Source organism: Naegleria gruberi (genome assembly GCF_000004985.1).
Source record: "Naegleria gruberi genomic scaffold NAEGRscaffold_32, whole genome shotgun sequence".
NCBI classification, from domain to species: Eukaryota; Heterolobosea; class Eutetramitea; order Acrasida; family Naegleriidae; genus Naegleria; species Naegleria gruberi.
The window spans coordinates 376268-391730 of NW_003163295.1; the positions used below are offsets into that span (position 1 = coordinate 376268).

General features: G+C 32.6%; 5 protein-coding genes across 5 annotated transcripts; 1 reads left to right on the forward strand and 4 right to left on the reverse strand.

The window, feature by feature from the left end:
* Positions 1-218: 218 nt before the first annotated feature.
* NAEGRDRAFT_50129 (uncharacterized protein) lies at positions 219-776 on the reverse strand (the record flags this gene model as incomplete). Its single annotated transcript, XM_002675785.1, has 1 exon — positions 219-776. One exon carries the CDS (start codon positions 774-776, stop codon positions 219-221), a length of 558 nt encoding a protein of 185 aa, XP_002675831.1.
* Positions 777-909: 133 nt separating this feature from the next.
* Positions 910-1869, reverse strand: NAEGRDRAFT_69155 (uncharacterized protein; the record flags this gene model as incomplete). The annotated part of the gene is made up of 1 exon (XM_002675786.1): positions 910-1869. The coding sequence occupies one exon, from the start codon at positions 1867-1869 to the stop codon at positions 910-912; it is 960 nt and encodes a 319-aa protein (XP_002675832.1).
* Positions 1870-2031: 162 nt separating this feature from the next.
* NAEGRDRAFT_83207 (uncharacterized protein) lies at positions 2032-3354 on the reverse strand (the record flags this gene model as incomplete). The annotated part of the gene is made up of 1 exon (XM_002675787.1): positions 2032-3354. One exon carries the CDS (start codon positions 3352-3354, stop codon positions 2101-2103), a length of 1254 nt encoding a protein of 417 aa, XP_002675833.1. The 3' UTR covers positions 2032-2100.
* Positions 3355-7462: 4108 nt separating this feature from the next.
* On the reverse strand, positions 7463-10132 carry NAEGRDRAFT_69157 (uncharacterized protein; the record flags this gene model as incomplete). The annotated part of the gene is made up of 5 exons (XM_002675788.1): positions 7463-7647; positions 7701-8842; positions 8887-9127; positions 9157-9578; positions 9633-10132. The coding sequence occupies 5 exons, from the start codon at positions 10130-10132 to the stop codon at positions 7463-7465; spliced, it is 2490 nt and encodes an 829-aa protein (XP_002675834.1).
* Positions 10133-11125: 993 nt separating this feature from the next.
* Positions 11126-13195, forward strand: NAEGRDRAFT_80226 (uncharacterized protein; the record flags this gene model as incomplete). Its single annotated transcript, XM_002675705.1, has 1 exon — positions 11126-13195. One exon carries the CDS (start codon positions 11126-11128, stop codon positions 13037-13039), a length of 1914 nt encoding a protein of 637 aa, XP_002675751.1. The 3' UTR covers positions 13040-13195.
* Between the last annotated feature and the right edge of the window lie 2268 nt (positions 13196-15463).

The following is a 15463-nucleotide window of genomic DNA, read 5'->3' on the forward strand; positions in this document are numbered from 1 at the left end:
ATCATTTTGGCAATCCTTCTACCACCTGTACCTGTTGCCATCAAGGTAAGTGTTTAAATTGATTCTATTCGAAACTAAACAATAACTATAGACTGGCTGCAGTTTCCACCTCTTGATTAACATTATTCTCCTCATTCTAACGGTTTACATAGGGGCACTAATACACGCGATATACGTCATTGTAGCAGTTCATTAGCTGAAATAAAAGTTTATTTTGATTAGTCATGAATTTTACCATTTGCAATCACAGAAAGATTGGAAACCAATCCATCCAATTGAGAATGTTGTCTTCCTCCTCCATTATAAATGATCTTTCCAATAGAAATCTTGTCAGATCTTGAATATTCCAAATTTCCTTGATATGCCTTAACAGAACCAACAACATTACCATTGACAGTAAGAATGGATCCATGGTGCTTATTATATCTCCATTCTATGTGATGTTTCTCATTTAATCTCAAAGGTTCACTGTCATTGGTCAAGGCAATCAATTTTCCGTTTATATTTCCATAAACACCAACAACTCCAGGTTTTTTATCAGAATCTTTTCCAAACAAGTAGAAGGTAAAGACCCATTTTGAACTATCTGATAAATCTCCCATGCTAATAATCATGGAACAATACTTGTTGGCGAAAGAATTGATAACCACATCAAACGAAACCAAAACTTCACCTCTAATCACGCTGTATAGAAAGGAAACTTCCTTTTTCAAAGAATCAACTTGTTGTTCAAGAGATGGTTGAAATGAATCCTGTTGAGATTGTGTAATTTGCATACTGGACTTTTTTTTTGGTGTTTGAGAGCTTTTGAACATATTAGAGGTCGAATGAAACGTGAAAAATACCAAACGTGATGAATCACTGATTGAAGATGTGAATGAGTGTTTAGCTAGTCATTTATTCATTGTATTAGCAGCTATTATGCTTAATAGATGATTGTTGTGTTAGACCATCCTTTGTAACTTTCCAAAACGAAAGAGTGTTGTCATATGCTCCAGCAACAAATCCTCCTCTTGGTGATTCTACAATATTCAAAATTCTATTATCTGTAATTTCATCACTGACCAACAATTCTTCACCTTCCTCTTTTGTAATGTCAAATACTCTAATAGCATTATTTTCTGCTGCATTGTTTTTTGACATTGCCGAACCAATTAGCAAGTTTGAATATACCTTAGACCATACCAATCCAAATACTCGTGAATTGAGGTGTTTAATTTTCCTTATTAATTTGCCAGTTTCGGTTTCCCAAATGCAAATCTTTCCATCACCGACTCCACCACCACTTGCTAGCTTGGGTGATTGATAATTATGAGACCAAGATAATGCCTTAACAGTGCTGTTATGCTTTTGAAGTCTGAATTCAGGTTGTTCAACATTGACTTTCCATATTTGGATTTCGTTATCTGAACCTGAGCTAGCCAATTGTTGTCCATTTGGAGACCATTCTAAGCCGCAGATTTTTGCACAGTTACCTGCAACTGAACTAATTACTTCTCCAGAACGAATATCATGAGTCATAATATTTCCAAAATTATCCGATCCTGATGAAATCAAGTGCTTTTGAACTGGATTCCAAGATATAACTGGCACTCTGTCCCTGTGTCCACTAATTTGTCCAATTTTAATAGTCCTCTCAATGTCCCAAAGGTGAATTTGTCCAGAATTGAAACCTATGGCCAAAATGGATCCATCCTTGTTCCAGGAAACGCTCGTAGTGATATCACTTTCTTGTTTCAATTCACAAACACTCCCCAAATTAGCATTCCACAAATTAACTGCCTTATCCTCCGTTGCTACAGCAAGTATATTTCCTCCACTCCAACAAATATTATTCGTATAATAATCATTCACATAATCAGACTTCATCAAATTCCGATATTCAAACTTCATATGAAAACTTTTTTCCTTCATTTTCAATTGTAATAGTTTGAAACTTTCATTGTGAGAAGAAGGAAATGAATTGAAATCGGTGAGAGGGATGCAAGCAATGTTGGGGTTTGATTGATTCATTGAATGAACGTTCTGGTATTTTTTTTGGTTTAATTTCTTACAATGGTTTAATTTATTTTTGATTTTAGAAATGTTACAAAAATTATATTATGTGAGACCAAATGATTGAGTACCTTGTTCAATGGCTTGAATCAATTTTTCCTTCAAGGTTTCTCTATCTCTATAGCTTGGAAGTTTCAAAAGAGAGTAGCAAGTACTGGAAGTTGGTAAACGAGAGGTGTCAGTCACTCTTTGAATACAAATCTTTGGGTGCATATCTTTAAATCCGAGCAGTGGTGGTCTTGAAATTGAACTAATGAATTTGAGTAACAAGACGTGTTGTGAAGAGGTCAAATCATTAAAGACAACATCCCAAAACATTTGAATGGTTGGATGTTCTTGACTGTAACCACTTCCATACTCTGTATTGGCATATAGGTCATCAATATCGATTGGACTATCACTTCCACAGATAATATCAATAAATTCATTTTCATCAAAAAGAGAAATCCATGATGAAGGTACAATTTCATTCAATCCCTTCATGAATGCATCTGATTGACTCTTAATTTGGTGGTTGAGCTTATAATTAGCAACTCTGAAAATAAAGGAGAGTTTGTTGCTGTCAGTCACTGCAATATTTTCACCATTTGGTATCAATTGTCTTGCAATTCTGCCAGATAATTCATCTCCATCCACAATAGTAAAATTCAATCCCAAATCTCCTGCATTATTATTATTTTTCAAAAAGAGCAAGTTACGATGTAATTCCTTGTCAAATGTAGCCAAATCATTAATTAAATCATTGTTGTTACCCTTCATTAATTTTGAAACGAAAAATTTGGCAAATGGTAAGTCAATAACAATGGCATCATAAATTGCCTTGCCTAATATCTTCCCCAAAAAGTTATAAAATCTCAAATCAAGACCATCTGGATAAATTATTGAGGAATTAGGATTTGGATATAAACGACCATCATCGGTTGCTTTGAAAAGTCCATAGCTATTGCTGAATGCAAGTTTGCTCAATTCGAACAAGTATTCTCTCAATGGGCCAAGGCCAATACCATCCTCTACAGTGTTATGTTGATCAATAAATTGCACTCTTACTCTTCCTTTCAATTGAAGAGGGGAAAGGTTGTTCAATTTGGCATAAGAATCCTCAAATATTTGTTCCCTTCTTATTCCAATAGGTTCTATGAAATGCTGTAAATCATAACAATAGTCTCTATCCATTGCAATAACTTCCTTGAATATCTTTAATCTTATTTCTAAAGGTACTAAGAAGGGTAATTTCTCGATAAGCTCTTTCGTCTTGTTAAATGCCTGAGCCTCTTTGAATGATGATGTTTTTCTGGACATGGCTTCTCTTAAGGCTTGAATTCGTTGTAATCTGAGAGGAATATATTCCCCTGTAACCATTGGAGAGTCATCATCAACCATTTCATCACCTCTAAATATAAACTCGGAAATCTTTTCAATATCAAGATTAGATGCCTCAGTTATAGTGAAATGATTCTTTGGACAAAAGTTTAGCCTAACATCTCTGTTGTGTAATTTGGTGAGTAAATCACAGAGGCCGGCTTTGAGTGTGAGTTTCGAATTATTCCACACCAACTCAAAACATAAGGGAATGAGAAGTGCTGATATTTGAACATTTTCCTCCAATGAAAATGGTTTTGTCTTGAAGCTTTCATCATCCATAAAGGCAAGAATATTGTCATATACTTTACAAAATAGAGCTAGAATTTCAATATTTTCCAACAGGTCATTCTTGATAGCACTCCACATTAATTTGACTAATTTAAAATCATCAGAACAATAGGAAATAATATTCAATATGGTACTTGTATGTTTGCTTTCATCATGCATTAGGAAAAGAAAAATGTTTGAAAAGTCTACAAGACTTTCCTTATTTTCATCCACTGACAAAATAGCATCAATGATACGTTTGAGGTGAACACCTTTCATTAAGAGTTCGACTTGCTGCCTGATATCGGAAAGTGTTGAAAATTGTTCATCACTTTCTTCAGATACCACTGATTCATTTATGGAAATCAAATCAAAGTTCACTTGAGGCAAAATGGTAGCTACAATACGAAGATAATTAACAATGCTTTGAGGGGAGATCTTGTTCTCTTTCATGAATCCATGTACAAGCTCTATTAAATTTCCACAAAAATAGAGTCTTCTCTTACTTTCCTTCTCTTCTGATTTGAATTTTTCAATGACATCTTGAGGATTCAATTTGGAAAACAATGTATCAATATCAATCTGAAGAAGAGAACTTGTAGAAAAGTGTGTAAAAATGAATGGAAGAGAAAAGAGCTCCAACAAAAAAGACAGTGACAGCTGTGGATCAAATACACAACCTGACAATGTCAATCCCAATATGCTAGCAGCATAATTCTTTGATTTTTCTTGGTGATGTGTCACAAATTGATGAATAATTGAGATGATGTTACAGTCCTTTGTACAAATAATCTTTCCTAAAAACTTGGCAAAACTCAAGTCATTAGTGAAATACTTCCTATCAAGAAGGCAAGTTAGTGATTGTGTCGCAAGAATTAATCTCTTGTTTGATGAGAGATCCAACTCATTGTCGTTTGTTCTACTAATAAAGTCCAATACTAATCGAGCTAATTTAGAATATTTGAAATGAGCAGCATCTTCAGAAATGATGGCGGAACTATTTCTTATTGTTCTTATCAGAAAATTCAAAATAATCAACAATCTGTTGAAATCCTTTTCATCTCGTTTAGGATTATAAAAATACAAGAGTTTGTTCAGTAGTTGTATAAATTTCGACAAATCCAATCCTGATTTCATATATTGTTGTACCAATTCATCAAAGGCTAACCGTTGTCTATTTTTCTCCTTTCTACTATTCAAAAACTTTCTAGCAACCCTCACCAACAAGGCTCCTGATTGTTCTTCAAGCTTTGATTGCCGATTCCTCTCTCTTTCTCTTCTAGCATTTTCCAATATTTCCTCTCGGGATAAATTCTTTGATCCTCCCATGGAAACTTTCTTTCCACTTGCTCCACCACCAAAAGAAAAATTCATAGTGAAAGATAACAGCAATAGAAAAACGGAAAACACAACAGAAAGATTGAACAAGTTGTGTTGCTATTTTTTTCAAGTTATTTTTAAATTGAAATGTTCCGTTCTTCAATTAGTGCCTACAAGAAATAAAACACAATAAAAAAATTAAACAATGATCCTTTGTTGATTTTCGGAGGGGTTTTTCATGATGAAACCACCAAACTTTCATATCATCATCTCAACAAGATCTAAATAGTAGTAATAGTAGTAATTTTTATTAGTGGATTATCATCATTAAATTGTAATTTACTTTTCATGATGGACATAAATTCAAGTTGGTGTTCATCCTATCATTCACCCACCATCACCATACAATAATATTATTTGTAGAAATTAATTTTAAAAAAATGTCATTACGCAATAATGCTTCATCTTCGTTACTTCAACTTCCGCCAGAAATAACTTTCAAAATACTTGAATTTATTATTTCAGAAGAGTTCTACTGTTCGGATATTTGTGATCAAGATGAAACGAAACTAATGGAAATGATTCAGAGAAAAGTTGTTTCCAACACTATTTATAATCTCTTTGAAGAATTAAAAGATTACCTATTAGTACATAGAGATTTATTTTACAATAATTTTATTAATATTCATTGTAATAGGCAGTTTCTAATAATTTGGAAAAGAATTCTCTATTCATTCGAATATCATTACAAAAAGGAATTTAAAAAAGAGTTTATTCTCGCTGATCAAGTTCTTTCATTAATTAGGGAATGTAAAACTGGAGATGAACTTTCTACCAAAAAATTAATAATTGCTGTGTTTTCAAGATTTAATAGTCCTGAATGCATATTAGAAACGTTCTTTAATGTGAAATGCTCTTCATCAAATTCAATTTTATATTTTAGTGGATATAATGGTATTCTTGGAGAATTGATGTGTAAGGATCATGATTGTGAGAATTGGAAGGAACAGTTACATAAATTGGATCAGTTATTGATTCAATACCCTTCATTGACTCAGAATCCGAAATATTCAATGGTTATTATTCAAAAAATGTGTATTTTCTTAATCTCAAAGCAAATCTATTCTAATATTATTCGAGCGACAAAGAAGAAACGAGATAAAACTTGGAAAAAGAAAGCTGAAATAATAGGTAATGTCTTTACTATGATATTTAGTAAAGATTTCATAGTTGAAAATTCACTGTCCTCCTCTCAAATGCAATCATTAAGTATAGTTCTAGCGACTATTAAGGTTGTGTGCTCGAGTGATCTATTTGATAAGATATTTTCCAGGTGGATTCTTAATAGTTCGAATAGGTCATGTTACTTGAATAATTTACTGTTTACCAATACTTTCTCTGGCGATTGCAAAAGATTTAAATATTGCATAATTGAATCATTTATAGTACATGGTCAGTTTAAAGAGCTTGAAAGGCTTATTGAAACGGTTTCCAAGCTCCCATCTCAGCCATCTAGTGTAATTTCCAGTACAATATCTGAAATACTGTCAATCTACTTTGATAAGATTGAATTGTTCCAATTAGAAGTAGAGAAATATACCCAACAAGTTATTGACCTAATATTAGCATGTTGGAATTTGAAAGCCAGTTTAAGAAATGAGGATGTTATTGATATTCTTCAGAGTTTGACAAGTACTGTATGTACAAAGGCGTTACAGGTGAAAGATGATAATTTCTTGGTAGAATTATTTGATAAGTTTTACTTCACATTATTCTCAAAAGAGTTTCTGTGTAATAGGCTAATATTAATGGAGTCTATACTTCTCCAATCAAATATACTCTTACATGCAATTCAGAACGTTAGAATTTTTGAACATTTGATGAATAATGTTGGAAATCAGAACACTTTCAAAAAGCAGTTGACCTGCATTTGTCAGGATTCAACCATCTATTCCAAGGTACTTTCCTTTTCTGTCAGTTATGAATCTACCTTTTATTTACATAATGAAATTTACAAAATGAGAACAGAGAGTCCCTTCCATGATACTATTGAATTATTTGAGAAGAGATTGAGGGTAATTAAGAAATACCTTAACAACATTTCAATTTTCAAAAACACTATCACTGATCAATCTTCAAAATTCAACGAAACTCTCGAACAGTATACTAGAAAACATAATAGTGAATGGAAAAAGAACATAGACAAACTGAAAGGAATTATTACAATATTGAAGGATGAATTTTGTGATTAATAGTACATCACGATATCGATTAAAACCATAGTGATGATTTACTGTGATTTTACATGATGAAAATTTCAAATGAAAATTCACTAATATACATTACAATTGGGTTTCATAGGAGATGTGAAACTTTTATGCACCAATTTTAATTGCACAGTAGTCCATTCCAATTTTCAAAAAATTAAGGACTTGGAAATCTATAAGCGTTGATGAGATCAATCATTAATTTTGGAACATTTGTGCATTAGTAATTCAGCTGCCACATCATTGTTGAGTTCATGATATTCTTTGAAGAGTTCTTTTGCTTCGTCGAATTGATTTGAGAAGAAGAGTATGCAAGCTTGATTGTATTTGGTCCATTTGGCTTTCTTTTCCTTTTCTTTTAACTCATACATCCATTCTGTTAAAAAAGAATAGTTAAATATTTTAAATATTTTCAAAATTATTACTTACCATCCATGCCAACATGTAAACTTTCACCCAATTCATAAATGTGTGTTGGTTCTATTGGTGCTTTTTCATTATCTTTGTGTTGAATAAATGGTGATGAAAAGTATGTATCTAGGATCAATTCTGTCGTATAAACATATCTCATTTGATAATGTTTCTCTAAACTTGAAAATACTCTATCAGATAAAACAATATTCAAATTCATTTTTGATGCAATATTCAACATGGACTCCAAATTGAATCTAGCACTTGAAATAACTGTGAAGTTCTTAAAATCATTCGATCCTAAATTTCCACATAATGATTCTTGAACACAAATTGCAAATCTAAATTTTACAATTTCAATCAAATGAGGTTTCTTTTTCAAAATTTGATTTGGCCATTTCTTTGATTTGGTTGTATTTAGTTTTTCCATTAATTGAACACATGTTGCAGCTGCTTTTTCTGAATGTTTTGACTGGTTTGAACTTGCATTGAATGAAATTGAAATTAAATCATTTTCAAAATTTCCCAAATATCCATTACTTGTTCGACAAACTAATCCCACATGATCAAAGAAATCTTTCAACAGGTCAACACAATCACCTGCTGATATTTCAGAGAATAATCTATTCAATCCTTCAATATGAATTGCAACAATGGATAATTTCTTTCTATCCAAGTGAAGTGAGAAAATGTCCAAATCATTCGAATATCTTCGATGTGAACTAGAGGTATGACTTCTACTCCAAGCGGATGCTTTTGAGGATTTATGATAGGAATCCATTGAAGCACCCTTCTTCTTTGAATCTTGGCCTCCATTGTTTTCATTGTTAGATCCTCCTTGATCTAATTGAGAAAGTAAATGTGATGGAATGAAAGCTCTGTAAAGTTTGATTCTGTCTGTCATGGTTTTGAAATGATTTTGTAACTGTTTCACTTCTGTAAACTTGGAATCATGAATTTCTAAATTATCCAAATCCATGTGAGAAACACTTTCGAATAAATCAATCAAATTGTAAAATGGTTTCACTAATCTGACTGAAATGAAGATGGAAATGGCTACACCTGTTGTGACAATGAATGTGGCACCAACAATAGCACAAATTACAGCAATAACAATTGACCTAATGTAATTCCATTGAGGAACTGCTAACACAAACAACCTATTTTGAACAATTATTATATCTAACTCGTTTAGGTTACTTACCAATCAACATCAGTATCTGTACATAATCTGTAAATTGAAATGTAATCAGTTTCTGATGTAATTAAATACTTGGTATTGCATTTAATATTCAAACTAGTTCCATAGTGTTCTTCTAATAGGCGAGCAATAGCAGAAACTCTTTCATCATTATCAATCTTGAGAAAGGTCTGTCTTGTGACAGATCCATCTGAATTAACAACTGCAACTCTTGCATTAGAATTGTCATCTTCAATATTGTAAACTATTTACCTTAATCATTGTACAACTTACTTGCAATCATATATTGAGTTGCCATTTCAATAATAAAACTTTTAGAACCAGTTATTTTAGAAGTTGCATTCGCCAAATATTGAGAAATAGTTTCAGCAGACATGTCAATTGCCAGATAATACTTAAATTTGTTTCCTTTTGCATCTGGTTGAGTTAATGGCATTGAATTATACATGGTAATGAAAGTATACTGTGGTTGTGATGCATCTATGAAACTTAGAGACATGGTTGCTTTGTTGGGATGAGTATTTCCTGTAGTAATCATAACTGTCAAGTCAAAAAATCCTAATTGAATGTCAGGAATAGAACTTCTATTGCAATAGTCAAGTTCATCAAAGTTATTACAATAATAAAGTTGTTGATCCTTTGTGGTGATGTTGAATAAGGCTTGCTTGCCTCCCCAGTCCATAACTCCATATTGTCTTTAAGAAATTAAAGAAATATTGTAAAGCTTAAAACTTTTGTAAAGTATTTACCTTCCTTCATTGTCACCAATATTGCAAGTGACAACAACTCCTTTCATGTAACTCTTTTGTTGCTTATAAAACTGATAAATCATCACTTCTATCTGATCTCTATCCGAAAAATCAAGTGATTTCAGCATTAAATGTTTGGCATTGTCGCTTGACATTGACACTTCTCTAATCAACTGTGCTACAAATGAAATAATATTATTAAACTCATAATCTCTCAATTCTGAACTATAAGAAACCACTGATGGCATAAAACTGCTCAACCATATTGCTGAAAGCATTAAAACAGTCAACAATACAATTATTGAAATTATTAAAATTAGCCACATTTTAATCGAACCAAAGAATGCAATCTTTCTCTTGTCTTCGTTACTAAAAAGGCCATGTTCTTCCTTGGTGATCCACATTTGTAGAGTGGACAAGGAACTACCATTCTTTGGGTTTTCCTCAATCTCTCGCTCAATTTTTGTTTGAACGGGTGTGACTTGTTTCTTTTCTTTCATTTTTTTATATTGTGGTGCTCAAAGTTTGAGTCATTACTGCTCCAAGAGGACCAGGAAGCGAGGGTGGTATTATAATAAGATAGTGGCAGTATCTTATGGTCTCACTGTTTTTGGTCTTCCTCTACATTTTGGAGTGTTGGTTGGGCGGTGGACCAGAATTGTAATGGTAATAGGATTTGTGATTAAGCCACACGAACGTTGTCGAACACTTATTTATTTGATCAGGCTCTAATAAGGTCCATAATTGTTAAAATGGTTTACGTAAATCTAGGAACTGCACAAGTAACATGACCTGTTCGAACTATTAAGAAACCAAATGGAAAATTTCGGTAGTTGTTGAAACACAAAGAAGCAAGTTGCTGAAGAGTTAAAACAAGAAGCTGAAGTAAAGGCCACTGTATTTGATTTGTCAAGTTGGGGCGCACAATCAGGATCATCTGCAAGTATTCCTCTTCTTCTCTTCTTGTTGATGAAACACCTCTCTTCATTGGAGGAGGCTGCTTTGTTATTAAGCACTGGTGAGTAGCCCTAAATACGCAAAACATCAAGAACAACAACATGTATAATTTTTTGGAATTTGGAGTAGAATTACTCCGGGAGTACACACCGAAGGAGACACATTTTGAATTTGAGATACTGTTTTTGTGATGACCAAGTAGATGTGCCGATCTGGAGTTCATTAGGTAAAGAAAAAGAAAAAGAAATCCAAAGCCAATCTTCAAAATGGTGAATCTATTCACTTGCCACCACAATAAAAAAATAAATTGAAACTTCCAATTCCTCAATTTCAACAGATTTTGGTTCTCCTTTCATAAACAGAGCAAACACTTGGATCAGCGACAGGTTCTTTCTCAGAAACAGATGAATTGTACTACAGAGTCTCGGCTTTCAAATAATTGTGCCTTTGATGATGTGAAAGTTTGGTGGTATGACTCTAGTTACAATATCTAATCAATTAGCGCAAGTTCGTTCTAATTTCCAACTCGAAAAAAAATGAAAACACTTGCTAACAAGGTTATTTCATCATCAATTATTACCGCTTCTCGAGGATCCTCTCTCAAGAATGGTTCTATTCTTGTTGGTGGTACTTTTAATACATTACCATTGATCAATATTGGAAAACATCATCCATCATTTTCAATAATTGAAATTGCTAGAAGAAATTATCATGCAACAAGTAGTAAAATGTTCTTTGATTTGAAAAAGGCCAAACAAGAAGCAGAGACTGTAGTTTATTCCGAACAAGAACAGAATGAATTGATCAAAAATTATCAACTACTTGAGGACAAATTTCAGAGATTAACTGAGAATATTATTGAATATCGTAGAAATCATCCTACTCCTGTTCAATTAGAAACGAACCACTTATTTGTTCAAGTTTGTGATATTGTAAATTTTTGTTACAAAACCTTTCCGACAGGTAGTGCTCCAGTTAACATGCAAGTTAGATTCTTCAAATCAAATGTTGGAATGAAGTCATATGTCTTGATGAAGAAGGTTGAGTTGTTAATGTTAAAGATTGTAAATCAAGAATGGTTCCCAGTTGAAACAATCAGAACTCAATTCCATGAGGAAAATATCATGGAATCCATTTCTGATGTTGTTCATCCTCCTGATACACCTATTGACGATACACTCTTCTTGTATGCTTCTTATAATACAGCCCTTTCTTATGCAGCTTTCATTCCAAAACTAAACATTAGAGATATGGTGAGACCAATCACAAAGGAAAATCTAATTGCTGCAACATTATTCTTGTTTAATCGATTGAAGGATTTTCCAGATTGGACCGATGAGTTTAGAGCTTATGTCGAGTGTGTCTTTTCAGATTATGAATCAGCCAAATTGGCTTATACTACTGCAAATCCAATTGAAAATGAACCAGCTTTCCATTATAATGCTGATGATAATGCTTATTCTTACTTGGGAAAGACATTCACAGAGCACGAGTTTGATTGGTTCGAAGATATTGAAACAAATATTCCAATTCATCTTGGAAATTTTATCAAAGCTGTGTCGGCTGCTGCTTATTTTGATGGAGATAGAAAGCAAAGTATTGATATTTTGGATGAATGTATCAAAACTGATCCAAAGAATATTTATATTCACTATTTGAAGGCATCTTGTTTAAACAATCTCACTAGTTCAGAGTCAGACCTTAATATTGTTCGCAATAATTACTCAGATGCTATTCATCATTTGGAGAAGGCATTGGCCTATCTTGAAAATATTCCAAAGTTGCCACTTCCTACTCTTGCAAAGACTAATTTTTCACACGAAATTGAAGAACCAGAAAAACAGGTTGAAAGAATTAACGATCTCAAATTCACACCAATTTGTTTATTATTGGCCAACGTGTATGCAAGAGCTGCTGAATCTGGAGTTTCAATAGATTTGCGACACATTTACGGTGCAAAGGGGGTCGATTATGTCAGACAAGTTGAATTATATTCAAGATCACCTAATGAGCCTTATTTGTATATGAGTAAGGGAGGTTGCTATTATGCTTGTGGTATGTATGAATTGGCAGTCAATGCCTATTCTTCTGTTGAAAGATTTGAAGCAGTTTTGGATCCAAACGCCATCATTGACTCTCTTTGTTATGCTTCGAATGGAATGGTTGCTCTTGGGTATTCTGATAAGTGTTTGGAAGCAATGGAATTTTATATTGAAAAATATAATAATGATGCGAGATTAGTTTTTCAAAAGATTCTCTGTAAAGAGTACATGTGTAGATCAAAGGATGAATTGAGACAGGTTTTGAAAGAATTCGAACAATTAAAGGAGAGCATTCAAGATTTGAAACTCACTCCATGGATTTATTCAAGGGTTAACGAGCAAACCGATGCAAGAATTAACGATATTTTTGCAGCTATCAACAATCCACAAATTGCTGAACGTTGGTAATAACTAAGCACATGGTCTAAGTTTGAAAAGGTGTTAAATAAACATCTTTTAACTTACCATTGTGATATATAATAGTCTGATCTACATGTGTTGCAAACAGGAAGGTGTACCTTCCTATATTTATTGAGATAATCAATAAAGTTTGGAATGTGTCAGAAAAACTTGCCCTCTCGCCATTTTGCCATATTTGAGATCTGGACTTTTATAGTCTGGAAATAGGGTAGACGTGTTCCATATTCAATAATCTATATGAAAAAAAGAAGAAATAAAATTAACTCTTGAATTGAGTATATAACGACTATTGATATTACTATATATATATATATGGTATTTGGATAATAAATTCCACAGAAATCACTCTTGAAATATAAAATGCACTAGAGTATGTGAGAAACATAATGGTGGTGAAACTGACCAATAACTCGCTGAAATGACTGATATGGAATGTAAACTATGGTCTATTATTCATGTAAGTGTGACTAGACAGTGTCAATTCCACTATAGTATTTCATACTGGATTGAAATCATCAAATATACTTCTATACATCACATATATCATGTAGAACTAGTTTCAATATTTAATATTGTGAGATGACTCTGTTGGATACCATCTCTATAAATATAACAAGATGAAAAGTGTCAATATATGTTTTCACATACATGTTACTATGAAGAGTCATCATTATATCATCTAAATAGGTAGTATTTATATATAACAATTGAACATATGATTCCTGTATCAATAATTCATTATTCAATGATTTAGATATGATGGTAAAATTTAATTTTGGAATTAAGATTCTTCCCTATTGATTACCTTAGATGTTTCCTTAGTTGACTTGAAGTTTTTGAGCCATCAATATGAAACTTTCACAGATTGTTCTCCTCACCAAGAGGAGTGTATTCATATTGATACTTGTATGATATTTTGTAAAATGAATGAGATGGAGTATATTTTATATGTTGAAATGTGACAATTTGACAGATTGTTATTATTATCATACTGAATTCAACTCTAATAGACTTAAATTGATACCATATGTAGGTTGGGTTTGGTTAACCTGGCGCCGGACGATTTTGTCCAAAAATCCTGCCTTTCGACCTAAAATTTTTTAGCTATGCCTTCTACACATCTATTTCTATCTACCATATTAATATCTAGTCTTGTCTTTAAGTAGTTTTCGAGAAAATAGCCTCTGATTAGAGGTCATTTTTCAATAAAATTTTCCCGCGGAAATTTCCCCGCTTTTAGTATTGGGTTTGGTTATCGTTTCGTACTATTGGATCTTCATTATTACTGAAATACATAATCAATGATATACATCATTAAATAGGTTACAATCTCAGCTATCCAGTGGGCTATAGATTGTGTATAGTTTCTTATATAATTATTGAGATAATCAGCAATTCCTCACTCAATATATTGCGATTTTACTATTCCTAGGGAAAGGTAAAAGAATGATCAGAAATTGATCAATAAAAAATATATGTCATACTAGAGATGATTTGCTATCGATTGGTGTTTCAACTTTTGGATTTCACTAAGTAATTATTGAATTATCACCGAGGGTTTGGGTTGGTGGGGTTTGGGTGAGTTTTATACACTTTCATACAATAGAGTGATATTGAAATGTACCCTTTGATATTTCTGGATGGGTAGCATGATTTAGTGATGATTCCGACAATAAAAATCATATATTGTTCATATAATTATCAAGATATTGTATAATTTATTAAATATAAAGTGGGTAATATTGAATATTCTTTGTAGGAGCGGAAGCACTTATTCTTGTCAGTTGGAGTCAGTATTGTATTAAGGTTCATTTAAGGAATCTTAAAAAAATACAATAACAACTCACCTGCATCAACATCATCAAGTATATCATCTATATTGAATATAAAGCAACAGCAAGAATGTATGGAGTTGATTCAACATGATTATTGGATTGGAGAGATGGCAAAAATATTACTATTATTGTATTTGTCAAGTTGGAAGTACCCTCAGGATCATCAGCGAGGTTTCCTCTTCATCTCTTCTTGTTAGAGAGGTTTTTCATCCACAAGATGGTCATCTTCTTCAATTGAAGAGGTTGCTTTATTATTAAGCACTGAGAGAAGCGTTTTTAAATTTTATTTTGATGAAATAAATCAAAATTTATTACGCACAACACATCAAGAACAACAACAGCAACATGCTGATACACCATCATCATCACTGGGTGAATTGGCCATCATTGTTGTATAATTTCTTGGAATTTATTGGATTAACAGTAAATTTTGGAATTACTCTCCTATTGAAGATGGAACATCAGCAACATCACCAAGATGATCTTCAATTGGATAGTATTGTTTTCAGGAGTGGTTTCACGCTTTTTGTGGGCTCTTTCAACATACCATCATCAGAATGGTCATCATCTTGTTGAG